The sequence below is a fragment of the Pavona decussata genome, unplaced genomic scaffold (genome assembly GCF_977016875.1).
Source record: "Pavona decussata unplaced genomic scaffold, jaPavDecu1.1 SCAFFOLD_84, whole genome shotgun sequence".
Classification (NCBI taxonomy): Eukaryota; Metazoa; Cnidaria; class Anthozoa; order Scleractinia; family Agariciidae; genus Pavona; species Pavona decussata.
In genome coordinates this window covers 4,756,623-4,775,753 of record NW_028145502.1, presented here as the reverse complement: position 1 = coordinate 4,775,753, position 19,131 = coordinate 4,756,623, and the positions used below count along the sequence as shown (strand labels likewise).

Here is a 19,131-nt window from a genome sequence, read left to right as displayed (position 1 = left end):
ATTTTGAAGCCTCCTAAGACACGCAAAAAGTATGAGGACTTTGATGGTCAGGATTACATTGATGTGGTGGATACCATTGGTACTTGGCCCATAACTTCCTTAACTGGAGCCACAGGGAACAATGTTTCATCAGCATCACAGAGTGTGCCAACTGGAGCCACAGTAGAGAATGTTTTGTCAGCATCACAGAGAGCACCAGCTGGAGCCACAAGGGAGAACGTTTCATCAGCATCACAGAGTGCACCAACTGGAGCCACAGGGAACAATGTCTCATCAGCATCACAGAGTGTGCCAACTGGAGCCACAGTAGAGAATGTTTCATCAGCATCACAGAGTGTGCCAACTGGAGCCACAGTAGAGAATGTTTTGTCAGCATCACAGAGTGCACCAACTGGAGCCACAAGGGAGAATGTTTTGTCAGCATCACAGAGTGTGCCAACTAGGGTCACAGGAGAGAATGTTTCAGTATCACAGAGTGCACCAACCAGATACATTGATGTGAATGCCAACAACCCATCAGAGCAGCAGCGGCCACTTCCTACGTCATATGATAACTATCTTAGTGTCCTTTATGATGATGGTGATGATGATGACGATGATTCTGATCCGCTCGCAGCTATTACAGCAAGCCTGGAAGATCAGAGTAGGAGCACTGTGCAGCCACGTCCCTCTATTGAGAAACAAGTTGATGAAGTTTTGAGAAAGTTCATCAATGACAATCTTCAGCCTGCTGTTGAAGAGTATAGCAATGTCTTGGTAAATAGAAAGAATGTATTGTCAAGCACCATACGGGCCATTGAAAGAAATGCATTCTCATTTGTCAGACCAGTCTATGTTTACTTCTCTGGTGAAGAAGCGATGGATGCTGGTGGCCCTAGAAGAAAATTTTTCCGTCTATTAATGTCATCTTTGAAAAGTCTTGGTATTTTTTAGAGAAATTGGTTCAGCCATGACTTACATCTTCTTCGCTCAAAGAAATACGAATTGGGAGGAAAATTGATTTCATGGAGCATTGTTCAAGGGGGACCGGGCCCTAAGTGCTTATCTGAAGAGGGTTTCGCAGTGATGAGCGATTTACCACTGAATTCTGCAGATGCCATTGCAGCAGTACATGATGAAGAACTTAAAATAGTTCATAACAGTCTTTAATGCTGCACAAATAGTTCTGATTTCAGTGCACTTGTTCAGACCAAAGGTGATGATATTGCTGGATATGGTTATTGCCAAATCTACAGAGCTGACTTCAACAGCATAGATGAGATTATACAATGCCTTCTTAAACAGGCATTCGTGTTTTCTTTTCATGCTGAATTTGAACAATTCTGGGATGGCCTAAATTCCATTGGAAGATTTGGAGATCTTCTTAAAGGAAATTCAGAACTGTTTGCAGCAGTCCTTAGTGATAGGCAAGCCAAGCTTAATACAGTTGCCTTCAAGAAATTGTACAATGTTGACTTCTCTAATGATGGATCCAACCGAAGGGACAGTGAAGAGAGAACAATTTATTGTTTTGAACTGTTCTTACAGGACTTGGAAGAGCAGGTTGTCCCAGACTTGAGCTTGGAGGACTTGCTTTGTTTCATTACTGGAGCAGATTCTATTCCACGTCCTCTTGGTTTTGATGATCCCATTGCCATTAACTTCTACGATATGACAACCAATGTGAGAAGGCTACCTTGGTCATCGACATGTGCACTTACCCTCAATCTTCCAAGAGGTTTTGATGATCCTCAAGAGTTCAATGCTATCATGTGTAATGCTCTTTAGAACTGTTGTGGATTTGGGAAATGTTGATTTCTAACAGTATGCTACTTCTATGTGGCTAAGTGCTCTGCAAAATCTTTGTCAAAACACTCTGCTCTAGAGCTTATGGGGCTCACGGGATGGGGGAGGGGTGTAGGTTGTAGAAAGTGTGCCCCTTTTATCACCGTAAGCAGGCCCTACAATTCAGTTGCCATGGAAACATGTAATAAATTGTATACATAATACAAAACAGGAATCTTTTTTAGCTCCAAGAAATCAATGGGAAATCAATATTCTAAAAATATTTGAAGTTATATACATTTTAAATGGCACTTTCTCACTGGGCATCCACAGTACCCAATCTAATAGGGCTACAATGCAAGTACAGTTATTTATTACAATAAAGAACAACCATCATTTATAAAATTTTTTTTTTTTAATTTCTCTTTTATTCTGGAAACAGGTATAGTTGAATACAATCCCTTAATACTGATTTGGAGTGTAGTTAAGGTATTTCAATATATATAAAAAAAGCATGAGTTGCATAACACAAGCTTTTGAATAGCTGTCTAGCTTAGCAAAGAAGAGTTGGGGTGGACCAATGTAATAAGGAAGGTTTATTTTGTCACACATGGCCACAGACTGTAGTATGGGCTTTATAATATTAAATGATTTATTTAGTTAAGGTGGCTCAAAATAATGTTCAAGTTTTACATCACCCTATTCTTCTGAGGGTTAATGAATCAAATCAATGAAAAGTATTACTAGATTTTGCTAATTTTTCTTTTCTCAAGAATGTGATCCCAAAAAGTCATGCTATGGTGTCATTAGTTACCATAGCAACACTATAGAAAAAGGTTCCCAGGTGACCCCTATTTTTTTAGTATATGGTGATTTAAAACTTTAAAAAACTACACTGAGCCACAAAAGTTATTGTTGTAATTCTCAGGATGTTAATGTTATTAATGCAGTTCATAGAGTTATTGTTCATGTTATTACGCCAAAAGTGTTTACATTCAGTTTGAAAGGAAATACTGCTAGTCCAGTTGTCAAATAAGAATGATTGTGAACTGGATCTTTGTACATGCAAGTACATGTAAGTTTACCTTTTGTGAAAAAAATGGGCATATTAAGTTGATATTCTATAAGGAGAATTTCAGTAATGATGTTACAAGTTTTAGTTGTTATCTAATTTATATTGTTAACCATCAGGAGACAAATGCTTTTGATCAAAATGTGTACATTCTTTATAATTTTACAAAAGCAGATTTTAACTCCATCACTCAACAGTGTATCCTAAATGCAACTAGAATAGCAATGTGTGTTGCACTGGAAGTTTTATACAACACTGGCAAGCATGTGTGTACAGTTTGACAAAAATGAACTGTCCACTTGTTGCAGTTGCCCTACTAGTATAGCATAATAATTTCCCAGCGTGATTAATCAGTGAGAGATGCACTTTGACAGTTGGGAGAATTGTTGCTTTGGCTTTACTGGGATGAAATGGCAAAATGGACTGCTTTCTTGATTAAGACTACTACCACAGTCTCAACTAATAAGATACCATGTCTCATTAAAGTAGAGTTGTTATTGAGGTGCACTGTGTTATTTTATACAATAATTTATTTCAAAACATTGACTGGCTTCCATCCAGTGTCAAATCATTTTATTATGTTATATGATTTACAATGAAATCTGTAAAAATTGTAACTGAGCAAAACATGACTGACATATTCATAATATCAAGTGTACTTTAAAATCAACAATGCAGGCCTTTGTACAATAATTATATACAACAACATTGTATTGTTCAGAAACTATTCACACCCACCATGGAAGGTTTTTGGTTTAAAATCCCATTCCAACCCCTCTGGAATTAATCCCAGTTTACTCACAGTTTGTTTTGCTTGTGAGATCCTCACTCATCTTACAATTTCCAATGACCTTCAGTGGGTGGGTATGGATACTTTTTGTAACTACACTTTTGCAAGTGTTGACTGATCGAGCTAGAATATTTTGGACACAACTGGCATAGTTTTCATTTGTGGGAATGGAACAAATATATGCCCTTCCAAATAAAAAGGGGCTGAACCTATTTTTCCACAAACACATTTAAACACACCATTTTAAATGTTTGAACGTGGTTTAAAAACATTTCTAAACAATTTTCTAAAATAGAACAAAAGTGTAGTTTTCAAAACGTTTTGAAACAGATATTCTGGTAAGCCCCCTTTCCACATGGAGGTTCAAGGCTTTTTTATTTTTAAAAATTGTGAACATACTCCGGGTGTCGCCTTGGTTGAAATTATTAAATTATAGACAAGTCAAATGACTGGATTTGCACAAACTATACCATCATCTTCCAAAAACAGCTAAGACATTTGCACCTGATCAGAAACAAGCACATATGTAATATTTGTGCCATTTTCACCAAATGAAATCACAATGTGGCACTACTGACAGTGACAGGTGATGCTCGATCGTCATAGCACTATGATTATGTTTTGGTACCTCTTAGGATTTGTATGTTAAATATACTGACTTTGGGGAGTATTTTAAGTAAACATGTTGGAGTAGTTCAGAAGGTGATTGGTCCTTGTGTCAAGGAACTCATCATAACTACCCTGGTACCTCCTAGAGGAACATTAATTTAATGAAGATTTGGAGAATTTCTTTTTATCTTTACAAGACTGTATAACACAAATAGAGACTGCAGGTACTGATAACCCGAGATATATAGAGTACCCACACGACCGTTTGGAGGGGCACGTGCAAATTGTTTTTGCAATTTCTTTGGTTCTGGCCAGTTTACAGTGCTTTGTAACGTTGATAGAAATGCTTCAAAATCTCCTGGAATGTCTTTGGGGATTCCTTCAGGATTTAAGGAACAAGATCACAAACCCCAATGTGGATTCATGCACTTTGTTCCGGCAAGAGCCCTCACAAGCCCAATGTTCTGGTGGATGGCCCGGGTTCATGATCACCAGGGAACATATCAAAGTTTCAGCCACACACATCAACTTGATTCAAAATTTCTGATGAGCATTCCTGACAATTATTATTTATGGTTGTCTCCCTATAATCTTTTACACCTCACCCCAAGGCAATGTTACCTAGCAAACTATATATCTGTAAGTTAAAGATTTATTGGTGTGGACAATGTTCCCTCAGATAATTGCGTATGGTAAGGTAATGCCATATCTTGTGATTACCATCATCAACAAGAGAATCTGGGACAAGTTGATGGATTTCATTTGCTTGGTCATCTGTCAGCTGAATGGTGCTTTCTGGTACAACAACATTGTTATCTGTTTGGAGCTCACCAACTGGACCATCAGGATCAATGCCCAGTAAGGAAATGTCGCCAACATCTATATCATTAACACCACTATGAACAATTTCAGAATGCCAGAGTGCCAGAGGTGAAGTGCTACTCATTGTTCGTAAACCGTGGTAGTTCCATTGCCGGACAAATTCATCCAAAAAAGCCCGAATTGCTGGCATATAAACATAGTGAAGAGCAAATATATGCTGTTCATTGTTTGAATCAAGAACTCCATCCTCTTCCATAAAAACAACGAGATCTCCATAAAAGGCAGACAGCACCCTATTCACTTCTGCCCATAGGCGTTCAATTCTTTGATTATGCACACTACGCCCAGCAATAAAACTTCCTCTGTTGAGACCTCTGTTGTGAATCATAAAGCGAGCTACATCCACATTTTCTACACCCCTATCACCTCGAACTCGAAAGGGGAGACCATATTCCTGTGTACCATTAATAAAGCATTGCAAGACAGTATTTGCAAGGTTATTGGTAAAACATTTCAAATACACAATGACCCTACTAAATCCATCAATGCAACCATGGAAAACAAACCTCCAATGAATGAGCTTATGGTTTGAGTCCAGGTGCCATAAATGGTTAGGTTTGTTTATGTTATAAAGACGACGTTGAATGGATGATCTTCTCCTTATGGCACGTCCAACGGGATCAACAGTCTGTAATATCTGTCGAATCTTCCATCTTTGAACAAGAATACCACGTACTCGCAAGGCTCCCCGTATGTAGGACTCACCTGAAAAGGGAGTCAACCGTAGAATATCTCTTATATTACATTCCAGCTCTTCGTTTGTGATGTCACTAAATGAATCTTCCAATCCATACTCAAGTCTTCTTCTATAAAGGGTTTTGGCACTTACACCAAGACATCTTGCTATGGCCGTCCACTGCATACCCGTGTTTCGAAGAACTTCGATATGTTCCCTTGTGATCACGAACCTAGGCCATCCACCAGAACTTTGGGCTTGTGAGGGCTCTCGCCGGAACAAAGTGCATGAATCCACATTGGGGTTTGTGATCTTGTTCCTTAAATCCTGAAGGAATCCCCAAAGACATTCCAGGAGATTTTGAAGCATTTCTATCAACGTTACAAAGCACTGTAAACTGGCCAGAACCAAAGAAATTGCAAAAACAATTTGCACGTGCCCCTCTAAACGGTCGTGTAGATACTCTGTACCTCGGGTTATCAGTATCTGCAGTCTCTATTTGTGTTATACAGTCTTGCAAAGATAAAAAGAAATTCTCTAAATCTTCATCTTGTGCTTCAACAAGCTTATATTTCAACAATGACACGATCACAGTAAATAGCAAAGTCAAAACAACCGCCATTTTGTTACGTCTTTGTTTGTACCACGTAACAACATTTTGGCGCGAAAACACCTGCTGACCAGAATATTTTCTCGACCGCTGAAAAATTTTCGACTGATGAATAATTCTCGACTGATGAAAAATTCTCGACTGATGAAAATTCTTGACCGGTGAAAAATTGTCGACCACCAAAAATTTTAATTCTCGACCGATGGAAATTTCTCGTCCGGTCATTATTTTTCGCCACATGAAAGCGCGTTCTCGACTGCTCATCGTCAATTCTGGAAGGGTGGACTTGCATCTGGCTAGCTGGAAAGGCATCTGGACTTATCTGTGACAAAACTGGATCGTAAAAATAATCTCGACCACTTTTGTCCACTATGGCTTTCCATACATTACTCCTCATATAAGAAGATGGCGAGAATAAATTCGAACAAATAAGTCTGTGGTATGACGGTGCTCATGTACATACCGTCCAATGAGAGGTACCGTGCAATTTCAACAATCAACTATGGAAAAAGAAATTTCAAAATTGTTTGATAGTAGCGGCAACCGTCAAATAATCTTCTTTAACATCTTCCAAGGCTTGAATAATTCTTTGTCGCCGTTTAAGTAAGATTCTGTTTCTTTGTGGCTTGATTTTCTTCGGTTCTTTTTGTCTCAAATGTGTCTACTTGTTCATTCAGCGTACTCTGTATGTTGCAATACTGTAGATGTGCAGTAAAATGTTTTTTTATTTTATATCTGCTTCAGCAAAAAATTTTTTTGCAAAAAATAAAACGATTGTATAAACGATTGTATGAAGGTGCAATTGATCGTGCGTCTCTATGCAAATTGCATTATTGTATGTCTCTAATACGCAGTTGATTGTCATACTGTGCAATTGATTTCCTATTGGTGTTAATGATTAACCATTGTGCGAGATTGAAAGTGCATTTGCTATCTTTGAGTGTCCAAAGGTGAATTTGTTCATCCGTTGATGCTATGCAATGCATATTCAAGTAGCGTTATTGAAAGTTTGTTCGCGTTAATGAAGTTCACGCAAGTGCTAATGAACGTATATTTGCCGTTTAGTTTCTACCGTTGGCGTAAATGAATGTATATTTTGCGTAAACGAACAGCAAAAGGTGTATTTCGTTTCTTTACACTACTGTCTCATTAATATTCATATTTTCGATTATCCGGACTCTCGATTATCCGGACTATTTCTTCAAGTCCCAACGAGTCTGGATAATCGAGGTTCGACTGTACCAAGTTCACGGAGAAGACGACCCCTGACAACTAGGGACTGAAGGCCGACGGCGAGGCAACTGGAGGAAAACCAGAACTGACCGAAAAAAAACTTTTTTCTGTCAGGTAAAAAAATCTGTATGTTCAAAAAGAGAAAAACCAAAATCCGCAAGAGCATCAAAACCCTTGATCAAAACCGAAAAGACGCAAAACCTGATCAAGAAAAGTTCTCCTAGTGCAAGGAAAACTTCGCTTGTGTGCAAATTTAAAGGGAAGAAAAAGACACGTTCGCAAATCCTACACAGAGAAATCTTTGGACATCTTAAAATAATTTTTTTAATAACTTGTATCGATTTGTCTGTTCGAACAATAACCACGATTTCTAATCTATAATGCCTAGCAAGAGCTCGTACGGTACCTTTCCCGTTAATCAGATTATCCTGTAAATGTTCATGAATGTGAACGTGTTGTTTTGCCGGATGGTGTGTCGTACTAATGTACGGAGTTCCACTGCAAACTCAGACTGATTTGGCTGAAAAACGAGAAGAAACATTCTATAGCGTTTTCGCTGTTTGACTGACAATAAGATATAAATTAATTCAAATTAACAAAAAAAATGATGATAGCCAAAGCTAGCATTTCTTAAAAGGTGACAATTAACCAATAAATTTAACAGTATGAACATCCTATTTTTTTTAAAAAAAGCCCCATCCGCCGTCCGCCGTCCGCGTACGCCCGTCCGTGTCCTCGTTTTACAGAGTCCCTAGCCAAGAAGACATAAATTATCACAGAAGAGCATTTCGGTAGACAGCCACAATTTTTAATATTCAATCTTAACGTAAACACGACTAACATGATCCTGCAATGTACATCGTCCGCGTAATTGTTCCGGGGGTAGGCGTCATAACATTCATAGTGTCACACATGTCCAATACACTCGACCTAAGTCGGGTTGTCTTCGCTCGCGGGCGGATTGAGTGCGATCGCGACCGGAGCAGGAAATGGCTGCAAGGCGCTTGATCAGTGGTACCGGAAGTAAGGGGTCAACGGGAGCGAGGGGGGTTGAAAAGTTGGCAAACAGACTCGATCGGATCCGATGGAGACGGTTCGTCCTGGCAAGAGTCAATCGGACTCCCCGGAAGTCAGTTCGCGCGAGACATAGAAAATATCTCTCAGCCATGAGGCGAAACAAGCGCGCTACTCATGGAATATACCTCTTATAAGACCTTCCTCGTCGTCTAAATCGTCTCCCATTACTTCCGCCATTTTTAACTGACTGTCTCTGCCGTTTCTTTTCACTTCTGCCGTGTTAAAACTCTTGCAGTTGTGCCGTGAGTTGGCGCGGTTGTGCCATGAGTTGGCGCGGTTGTGCCTTGAGTGATGTGGTTGTGCCGTGCCTTGGTGTATGGCCGTGACACTTGTGGGCCACCGTACGAAACTGAAAAGAAAAAAGGAAATGCAACCGTGGATCAGATACTCTGTATATTTTTTAACATGGTTCGCCATGTAATCACTGAAGGTTAGTCTTGTCTATCCTCACTCACCTTTTTGCAACAGCTGCATCATATTTTAGATTCCTTGTTCAATGACATTGATGAGCATTTGAATTTGGGTCCAGCTGGTGTCATTACCATACCATTAGTTCGAGTAGTAATCAACTGACTTGACGTTGGATGAACATTCTAATTCTTCCTGTTACACATCGCTAACGAAAGCCAACTACCTTGAAATAGCTGCACGGTTGCATTTTTTACTTTGGTTTGGTCTTTATTTTGCTTATGAAATCTTGGCATTTTACAATACTGGTCCACGAATAAACCCATGACTAGTTTTCGGCACCTCACGTTCCCTTTTCGCGGAGATTTAAGGCCGCTAAATCGAGTCATTTAAAGCAACCGCTTTTCAACTGCGATTATAGTCCTTTTGCTTGATCATATCCTCTTGTGATAACAAGGTTTGATTCTCCTTACTTTTATATACCTATGTGAGGCGAATGGAATGTTTAGATTTGTAAGTCTTGAAGGTAATTTGGTCAGCTAAAGACACTCGAGTCCTGATCGATGTTTCGTTTGTAGCCCTTCGAAAGAGCGAGTCAGGGAGTTGTGGGTTACGTTATTGGTGATGGCGTCGTAACGTGAAAAACGAAAACAAGTTAATCGAATGGTAAGCGAGGAATTCGTTGATTTTATGGGGATCAAGAGTGCGTATTACGAAGATTAATTTTTGATCTTACGAAGATTAAATTGTGATTTTCCGTGTTAATAAAATGCGCGCCGAATGCAAAAAATTAATTGCCCGTTCATTTCCAAAGCGGGCAACATTCTGGAACACAAACGTAAAATCACTGATGTTTGGTTTAATTAACAGAGTTGATAAGGTAATTTGCCCTTTGTGAGGAGATTCGATTAGTGACGTATCAAGCATTAGTCCTTCGTCTATGAGTTGAATATGGTTTATATATCAGCTATGGAGCTATGCAACTGATAGAAGTATGGTAACGTAAAAAAATAGACTTAAATAAGTCGAATAAAAGGCGTTCGTTGATTCCGATTCCGAGAGTGCCGATTTTAAAAAAATATTTTCGCTGTAAGTATTTTCGGCCTTTCTTGTTGAAGAGCAAGTAAAAAAACAAAACAACAACAACAACAAAAGAAAAACAAACCAAAACAAAAAACAAAACGGCCTATCAAAACGTGGTCTTCATTGTAACATCAAGGTGAATGAACAGTACACTAACGGACCACATCAAACGGTTCCCAGGTAAATTTCTGAAAAAAATGAACACGTCCCATGGCGTTTGAAGAAATACTATAGAAAAACTTTATTCAGGATTAAAGTTTCCGCGGCATAATCCTTCCCCGTTCTACGCCATCGTGACGCCATCGTGAAAATAGCCCTTTGGATTGATAAAATTCTGCAATATTGCGTTCATAAAGTTTGGATTTGTTCATTTCCAAGTTAGCTATTTTGAGGCGTATTACAAGGAACAAGTTTCCCCAACTTCTGGCCCGCCGTAATTCTTATTATCGTTTAATGAATGCAAGAATTACGAAAAAAGACAAAAAAAAAAAAAAAATAGAAAGAAAAAGAAGAACTGGAAACGACAACGTGTGATGTTGCTGCATGATAGTGTTTCAGCTTTACACTCAAATTCGTTTCTAACATAATTATTACGTTCTATTGTGGTACGGCATGTTTTCTCCTTCTTTTAACTGGTCTGAAATACTAAAAGAAGCTAATTTCATTGCAGGGGTTTGTCTGGAAATGGTTTAAGCAATCTTTCTTCAGGAATCTTTTCCACGTTAAGGGATCTACAGTCCATGTAAGTGTGCCACCATTAATTTGCTTAGTAGCTGTTCTGTCTTTTTCTTATTCTTCTCGTTAAGTCTACATCTGACGATTTCAACAATTTACAAAGGATTTTCACGCCCGAGTAAAACGTATTCGTCATTATCTTTTTCTTTATTGCATCTAAGCAGTAAAGCGACGAATTCGGAAGGAATTTGTTCTATCCCAAGTAAGCTATTTTGATGCGTATTAATTACGAGAAACAAGTTTCCCTAACTTCTGCCACCCCGTCTCGGCCTTGGTCTTAGTTAAGAAGACTTCAGGAAAACCAAAGGCAGTCAGACTTATTAGCAGACTATAAAGAAAAAAATTATAACATGTTGAGACTAGCAAGCAAAGCAGTTAGCTATTTGAGTTGCAAAGTGGAGTTTATATCGAAATGCCTCAAAATAAATCGGGAGTTAAATGTAAACATGAAATATCGAACAAAGAACTCGAACTGCTATGGCAAAAAAATAAAAAAAAAAAACATACAGGGAACAACATGACGGGTATCCCTTACGAAGAGAAGCTTAATGAAACGTACTCGAACACAACATAATTTGTCGGTAACAATGCAAAATGATATAGTATTATTCCGTCTGTTTATAACATTCAAAAACATGTTCTTAAGATTGGCTGTGACAGTATAACACCGCAAATCTTAGGCTGGTTGTCAGATCAGTCTAGTTTCATTAACATAGGGGGACTACTGGTGCCTTATTTTTTACTTTTTTTTTTTCTCTTTCTCAGCCGAAAAAAAAAAACCTGCGAATACGTCGGTTAAATGTATAATCTAATATCAGAAAAAATTGGATAAAATATCGTGCAACTAGCAAGGTAAATGCGAGTAAATATTAATGGCTTATACTAAACATGGCTAAATATGGTTTGCTTTTAAGCGTGCCAAAAGATCCAATAGTACAATTCGTTATTCAGTAACGAGAGCCTCAAAACTATAGCAACTACAATAAGCTATTTATTTTCTCTCCTAACAGCTTAATGAAACGTACTCGAACACAACATACTAGTTGTTGGTAACAATGCAGATAATATACTATTATTTAGTCTTTTTAAAAACCCAAAGGCATGTTATGATAATTGGCTGTGACAGTAAAACACCGTAAATGGTAGGCTGGTTGTCAGATTGTCCCGGTTTCGACGTTAGGTGCCTATTTTTCAAACGTTTTTCTCTTTCTCAGACGACAAAACAAAAAAAATGTCGGAATTTGTTTTCGATATACAAAAGATTTTAAAATAGAGTGCCTCAACCCTGTTATGAATTGAAATAACTAACATAATCCCGTCATATTTCCGTAAAATATTTATTACCTATATTAACCCTTAAGCAAATATAATTTCCCTTCCATTTACAGATACCTAGACAAGAATAAAATTGAACACCTATCGGGAGATATATTTTCAAACCTAACAAAGTTGAAGTATCTGTAAGTGTTATTAACTTCTTGGTTGTTGATATTTATTTCTCTTTTAGCAGTGATTTAACATGATGCCCTTGCACTGCACCCTGGGTCTAATAATTGTAGCGCATTAAAATAGCGTCTATCATAATTTCATTTCCAGTAGGAGAAGGTCATTGAGATTCCAGGCACCCCAAAGAGACCAATGTTAAAGATATTTTTTTCGTGAAATTTTCAAAGTTTAAGTGTTTCACTCAATAATAAGAGTTAAATCCAATGTACAAAGGATTTTCACGCCAAGGGTAAAACGTATTCGTCATTATCTCTTTCTTTATTGCATCTAAGCAGTAAAGCGACGAATTCGGAAGTACTTTGTTCTATCCCAAGTAAGTTATTTTGAGGCGTATTAATTACGAGAAACAAGTTTCCCTAACTTCTGCCACCCCGTCTCGGCCTTGGTCTTAGTTAAGAAGACTTCAGGAAAACCAAAGGCAGTCAGACTTATTAGCAGACTAAAAAGAAAAAAAAATAACATGTTGAGACTAGCAAGCAAAGCAGTTAGCTATTTGAGTCGCAAAGTGGAGTTTATATCGAAATGCCTCAAAATGAATCGGGAGTTAAATGTAAACATGAAATGTCGAACAAAGAACTCGAACTGCTATGGCAAAAAAATAAAAAAAAAATACAGGGAACAATATAACGGGTATCCCTTACGAAGAGAAGCTTAATGAAACGTACTCGAACACAACATAATTTGTCGGTAACAATGCAAGATGATAAAGTATTATTCCATCTGTTTATAACATTCAAAAACATGTTATTAAGATTGGCTGTGACAGTATAACACCGCAAATCTTAGCAGCAGTAAAGGATGTGCTAAATACAAATGGCAAGTTTTTATCATATGAAGAGTTTAGCAACAAATTTAACATTACCACAAAATATTTGCACTACTTTCAACTAATTTCAGCCATTCCATCTGAGTTGAAAAGGAGAGCAGCACAAACGTTTATACCTGCAGCTGATCTCTCTTCGACTTCCGCATCCGTTCTGTTAAATAAAACCTTTTTTTATTTGCTGAAGCGCGCTGTATAAATTATTACCAGTTGTTCAATAATCACGGCTCCATTGTTCCAAGTGGAGTTAAAAAGTGCCAGGATAAATTCCCAGAAAAATTTGTTGATTGGTCAAATAAGTTTCAAGATATATACCGCTTTACTAAGGATAACAAACTCCGTCAATTTTGTTTTCGTTTTCTGCATAGAATAACTGTAACAAGGAGAGAACTCAAACTATTTCATTTAGCGGATAACGATAAATGTATATATTGCTCTAGTGCTGATTCAATAGAACACACCTTTATTGATTGCAGGGAGTCTGTAAAACTTTACTCGCAAATTATATCATGGTTCAACCAGTGCCAAGGTACTACAATAACACTGTCGAACGAACAAATTGCCTTTCGTGATATACATCATGTAACTGATGCGCTCTCGGACCCCGAAAGACGCAGGCTAAATTTACTCATCATCTTGGTCAAACAATATATCTACCTCCTAAACAACTTCAGAAAGAATTGCCTTTAGATGAACTTGTAAACAAACTTACTATTCAATGGAAATTAGAAAAATGTGCTTAAATGGAATTTCTGCTCTCAATTAAAATAAATGATGTGATGCATTTTTTTTTCTTAACTCACATATGTAAGTTAATGCAGAGGCTCGATTTTGTAGGTTTTTTGTTTTAACTTCTTTTGTTATCTTAATAATTTTTTCTTCTTTTTCTTTTCTTTTTCTCTATTACTTAGTTGTCTTTTTTTTCTCTTTTAACTTAACAGAAAAGTACTTTGTAAAATTCAAATACTGTATACGGTGTAAGTAATTTATATAAGTGTAAGCAACCTAAGTGTATTTGCGTATTTAAATAAAGCGTGTTAAAAAAAAAATAAAATAAAAAAAAAAAATAAAATTAAAATTCAAAGCTGACCTGAACAACATTTCCGAGTTGATAGATAATATAGACAATTTGTGGTTACTTGAGGCGTCTGTAATCTCATTCAATATGCCATAGAATGAACGGCTCATGTTATTCTCACTTCTTTCTTTGTGATCTGGACAGTGTTTTGAATATCGTAACTCAATACAAAATTACCGCATTACTATGGAAAGCCATAGTGGACAAAAGTGGTCGAGATTATTTTTACGATCCAGTTTGGTCACAAATAAGTCCAGATGCCTTTCCAGCTAGCCAGAGCAAGTCCACCCTTCCAGAATTGACGATGAGCAGTCGAGAACGCGCTTTCATGTAACGAAAAATAATGACCGGACGAGAAATTTCCATCGATCGAGAGTAAAATTTTTGGTGGTCGAGAATTTTTCAGCGGTCGAGAATTTTCATCAGTCGAGAATTTTTCATCAGTCGCAGGCATTTTCGCGCCAAAATGTTGTCACGTGGTACAATCAAAGATGGTGTCCAGTTCTGCCAGAGAGATTCTCAGGAATATCTTTGGTAGAATTGATGATTTGTCTGCCGCAATCAACCAACAACAAGGATCTTCCCTTAGAAGGGACACAGATATTCCACCAGCCAGCCTGGAAGACGAAGTTCGTAATGTTTTTAATAACCATTAAGTTCGTTCCTCGCGGAACTCGGCTGTTCCACGGACTCCCGCGCAGAGTGGTTCTTCTTACCCGCTACAAATACTAGTGCTCCTTTGTATACCATGAGAAGGAACTTCTCCAATTTCAGGTCAGCCAACTATCGTTCTTCGCGAGGAGGTAGAAAACAACCTGCGAAAACTTTCAGGCCTCTTCTCGCGTGACGTAATACTACTCACAGGACCCGAAGACGAAGACGTCCCACGTCAAGGAAATAGAGTTTTCTTGCAAGAAAATGGACATGTTATTATGGCATTCCCATTCATGAAGGAATGGAGCGACATTGAGGTTGAACTAAAGATCAAAGAAGCGTTTCAGGATACCATTCCTCCGCTAGTCGATTTTGAACTTTTAGAATCTGTCCAAACCAAACTCCTGAAGCCCACACTAGCTCAAGGGCAGTATTTAACAGGGGCAATGATTCACCGAATATTCCAAAACAAACCAGTGTATGTGAGACCCACCCAGCAGATTTTGAAGCCTCCTAAGACACGCAAAAAGTATGAGGACTTTGATGGTCAGGATTACATTGATGTGGTGGATACCATTGGTACCTGGCCCATAACTTCCTTAACTGGAGCCACAGGGAACAATGTTTCATCAGCATCACAGAGTGTGCCAACTGGAGCCACAGTAGAGAATGTTTTGTCAGCATCACAGAGTGCACCAGCTGGAGCCACAAGGGAGAACGTTTCATCAGCATCACAGAGTGCACCAACTGGAGCCACAGGGAACAATGTTTCATCAGCATCACAGAGTGTGCCAACTGGAGCCACAGTAGAGAATGTTTCATCAGCATCACAGAGTGTGCCAACTGGAGCCACAGTAGAGAATGTTTTGTCAGCATCACAGAGTGCACCAACTGGAGCCACAAGGGAGAATGTTTTGTCAGCATCACAGAGTGTGCCAACTAGGGTCACAGGAGAGAATGTTTCAGTATCACAGAGTGCACCAACCAGATACATTGATGTGAATGCCAACAACCCATCAGAGCAGCAGCGGCCACTTCCTACATCATATGATAACTATCTTAGTGTCCTTTATGATGATGGTGATGATGATGACAATGATTCTGATCCGCTCGCAGCTATTACAGCAAGCCTGGAAGATCAGAGTAGGAGCACTGTGCAGCCACGTCCCTCTATTGAGAAACAAGTTGATGAAGTTTTGAGAAAGTTCATCACTGACAATCTTCAGCCTGCTGTTGAAGAGTATAGCAATGTCTTGGTAAATAGAAAGAATGTATTGTCAAGCACCATACGGGCCATTGAAAGAAATGCATTCTCATTTGTCAGACCAGTCTATGTTTACTTCTCTGGTGAAGAAGCGATGGATGCTGGTGGCCCTAGAAGAGAATTTTTCCGTTTATTAATGTCATCTTTGAAAAGTCTTGGCATTTTTCAGAGAAATTGGTTCAGCCATGACTTACATCTTCTTCGTTCAAAGAAATACGAATTGGGAGGAAAATTGATTTCATGGAGCATTGTTCAAAGGGGGACCGGGCCCTAAGTGCTTATCTGAAGAGGGTTTCGCAGTGATGAGCGATTTTACCACTAAATTCTGCAGATACCATTGCAGCAGTACATGATGAAGAACTTAAAAAAGTTCATAACAGTCTGTAATGCTGCACAAATAGTTCTGATTTCAGTGCACTTGTTCAGACCAAAGGTGATGATATTGCTGGATATGGTTATTGCCAAATCTACAGAGCTGACTTCAACAGCATAGATGAGATTATACAATGCCTTCTTAAACAGGCGTTCGTGTTTTCTTTTCATGCTGAATTTGAACAATTCTGGGATGGCCTAAATTCCATTGGAAGATTTGGAGATCTTCTTAAAGGAAATTCAGAACTGTTTGCAGCAGTCCTTAGTGATAGGCAAGCCAAGCTTAATACAGTTGCCTTCAAGAAATTGTACAATGTTGACTTCTCTGATGATGGATCCAACCGAAGGGACAGTGAAGAGAGAACAATTTATTGTTTTGAACTGTTCTTACATGACTTGGAAGAGCAGGTTGTCCCAGACTTGAGCTTGGAGGACTTGCTTTGTTTCATTACTGGAGCAGATTCTATTCCACGTCCTCTTGGTTTTGATGATCCCATTACCATTAACTTCTACGATATGACAACCAATGTGAGAAGGCTACCTTGGTCATCGACATGTGCACTTACCCTCAATCTTCCAAGAGGTTTTGATGATCCTCAAGAGTTCAATGCTATCATGTGTAATGCTCTTTAGAACTGTTGTGGATTTGGGAAATGTTGATTTCTAACAGTATGCTACTTCTATGTGGCTAAGTGCTCTGCAAAATCTTTGTCAAAACACTATGCTCTAGAGCTTATGGGGCTCACGGGATGGGGGAGGGGTGTAGGTTGTAGAAAGTGTGCCCCTTTTATCTCCGTAAGCAGGCCCTACAATTCAGTTGCCATGGAAACATGTAATAAATTGTATACATAATACAAAACAGGAATCTTTTTTAGCTCCAAGAAATCAATGGGAAATCAATATTCTAAAAATATTTGAAGTTATATACATTTTAAATGGCACTTTCTCACTGGGCATCCACAGTACCCAATCTAATAGGGCTACAATGCAAGTACAGTTATTTATTACAATAAAGAACAACCATCATTTATAAAAATTTTTTTTTTTTAATTTCTCTTTTATTCTGGAAACAGGTATAGTTGAATACAATCCCTTAATACTGATTTGGAGTGTAGTTAAGGTATTTCAATATATATAAAAAAAGCATGAGTTGGATAACACAAGCTTTTGAATAGCTGTCTAGCTTAGCAAAGAAGAGTTGGGGTGGACCAATGTAATAAGGAAGGTTTATTTTGTCACACATGGCCACAGACTGTAGTATGGGCTTTATAATATTAAATGATTTATTTAGTTAAGGTGGCTCAAAATAATGTTCAAGTTTTACATCACCCTATTCTTCTGAGGGTTAATGAATCAAATCAATGAAAAGTATTACTAGATTTTGCTAATTTTTCTTTTCTCAAGAATGTGATCCCAAAAAGTCATGCTATGGTGTCATTAGTTACCATAGCAACACTATAGAAAAAGGTTCCCAGGTGACCCCTATTTTTTTAGTATATGGTGATTTAAAACTTTAAAAAACTACACTGAGCCACAAAAGTTATTGTTGTAATTCTCAGGATGTTAATGTTATTAATGCAGTTCATAGAGTTATTGTTCATGTTATTATGCCAAAAGTGTTTACATTCAGTTTGAAAGGAAATACTGCTAGTCCAGTTGTCAAATAAGAATGATTGTGAACTGGATCTTTGTACATGCAAGTACATGTAAGTTTACCTTTTGTGAAAAAAATGGGCATATTAAGTTGATATTCTATAAGGAGAATTTCAGTAATGATGTTACAAGTTTTAGTTGTTATCTAATTTATATTGTTAACCATCAGGAGACAAATGCTTTTGATCAAAATGTGTACATTCTTTATAATTTTACAAAAGCAGATTTTAACTCCATCACTCAACAGTGTATCCTAAATGCAACTAGAATAGCAATGTGTGTTGCACTGGAAGTTTTATACAACACTGGCAAGCATGTGTGTACAGTTTGACAAAAATGAACTGTCCACTTGTTGCAGTTGCCCTACTAGTATAGCATAATAATTTCCCAGCGTGATTAATCAGTGAGAGATGCACTTTGACAGTTGGGAGAATTGTTGCTTTGGCTTTACTGGGATGAAATGGCAAAATGGACTGCTTTCTTGATTAAGACTACTACCACAGTCTCAACTAATAAGATACCATGTCTCATTAAAGTAGAGTTGTTATTGAGGTGCACTGTGTTATTTTATACAATAATTTATTTCAAAACATTGACTGGCTTCCATCAAGTGTCAAATCATTTTATTATGTTATATGATTTACAATGAAATCTGTAAAAATTGTAACTGAGCAAAACATGACTGACATATTCATAATATCAAGTGTACTTTAAAATCAACAATGCAGGCCTTTGTACAATAATTATATACAACAACATTGTATTGTTCAGAAACTATTCACACCCACCATGGAAGGTTTTTGGTTTAAAATCCCATTCCAACCCCTCTGGAATTAATCCCA

General features: G+C 37.9%; 2 protein-coding genes across 2 annotated transcripts in view; one reads left to right on the top strand and one right to left on the bottom strand.

Moving 5' to 3' along the window:
- Window positions 1-19,131, top strand: part of LOC146475584 (uncharacterized) — an 873,425-nt gene that overhangs the window by 572,052 nt on the left and 282,242 nt on the right. The window lies entirely within an intron of this gene.
- Window positions 4,811-6,189, bottom strand: LOC146475595 (uncharacterized). The gene has a single exon (XM_085115986.1). The coding sequence runs from the start codon at window positions 6,160-6,162 to the stop codon at window positions 4,888-4,890; it is 1,275 nt and encodes a 424-aa protein (XP_084972112.1). The 5' UTR covers window positions 6,163-6,189; the 3' UTR covers window positions 4,811-4,887.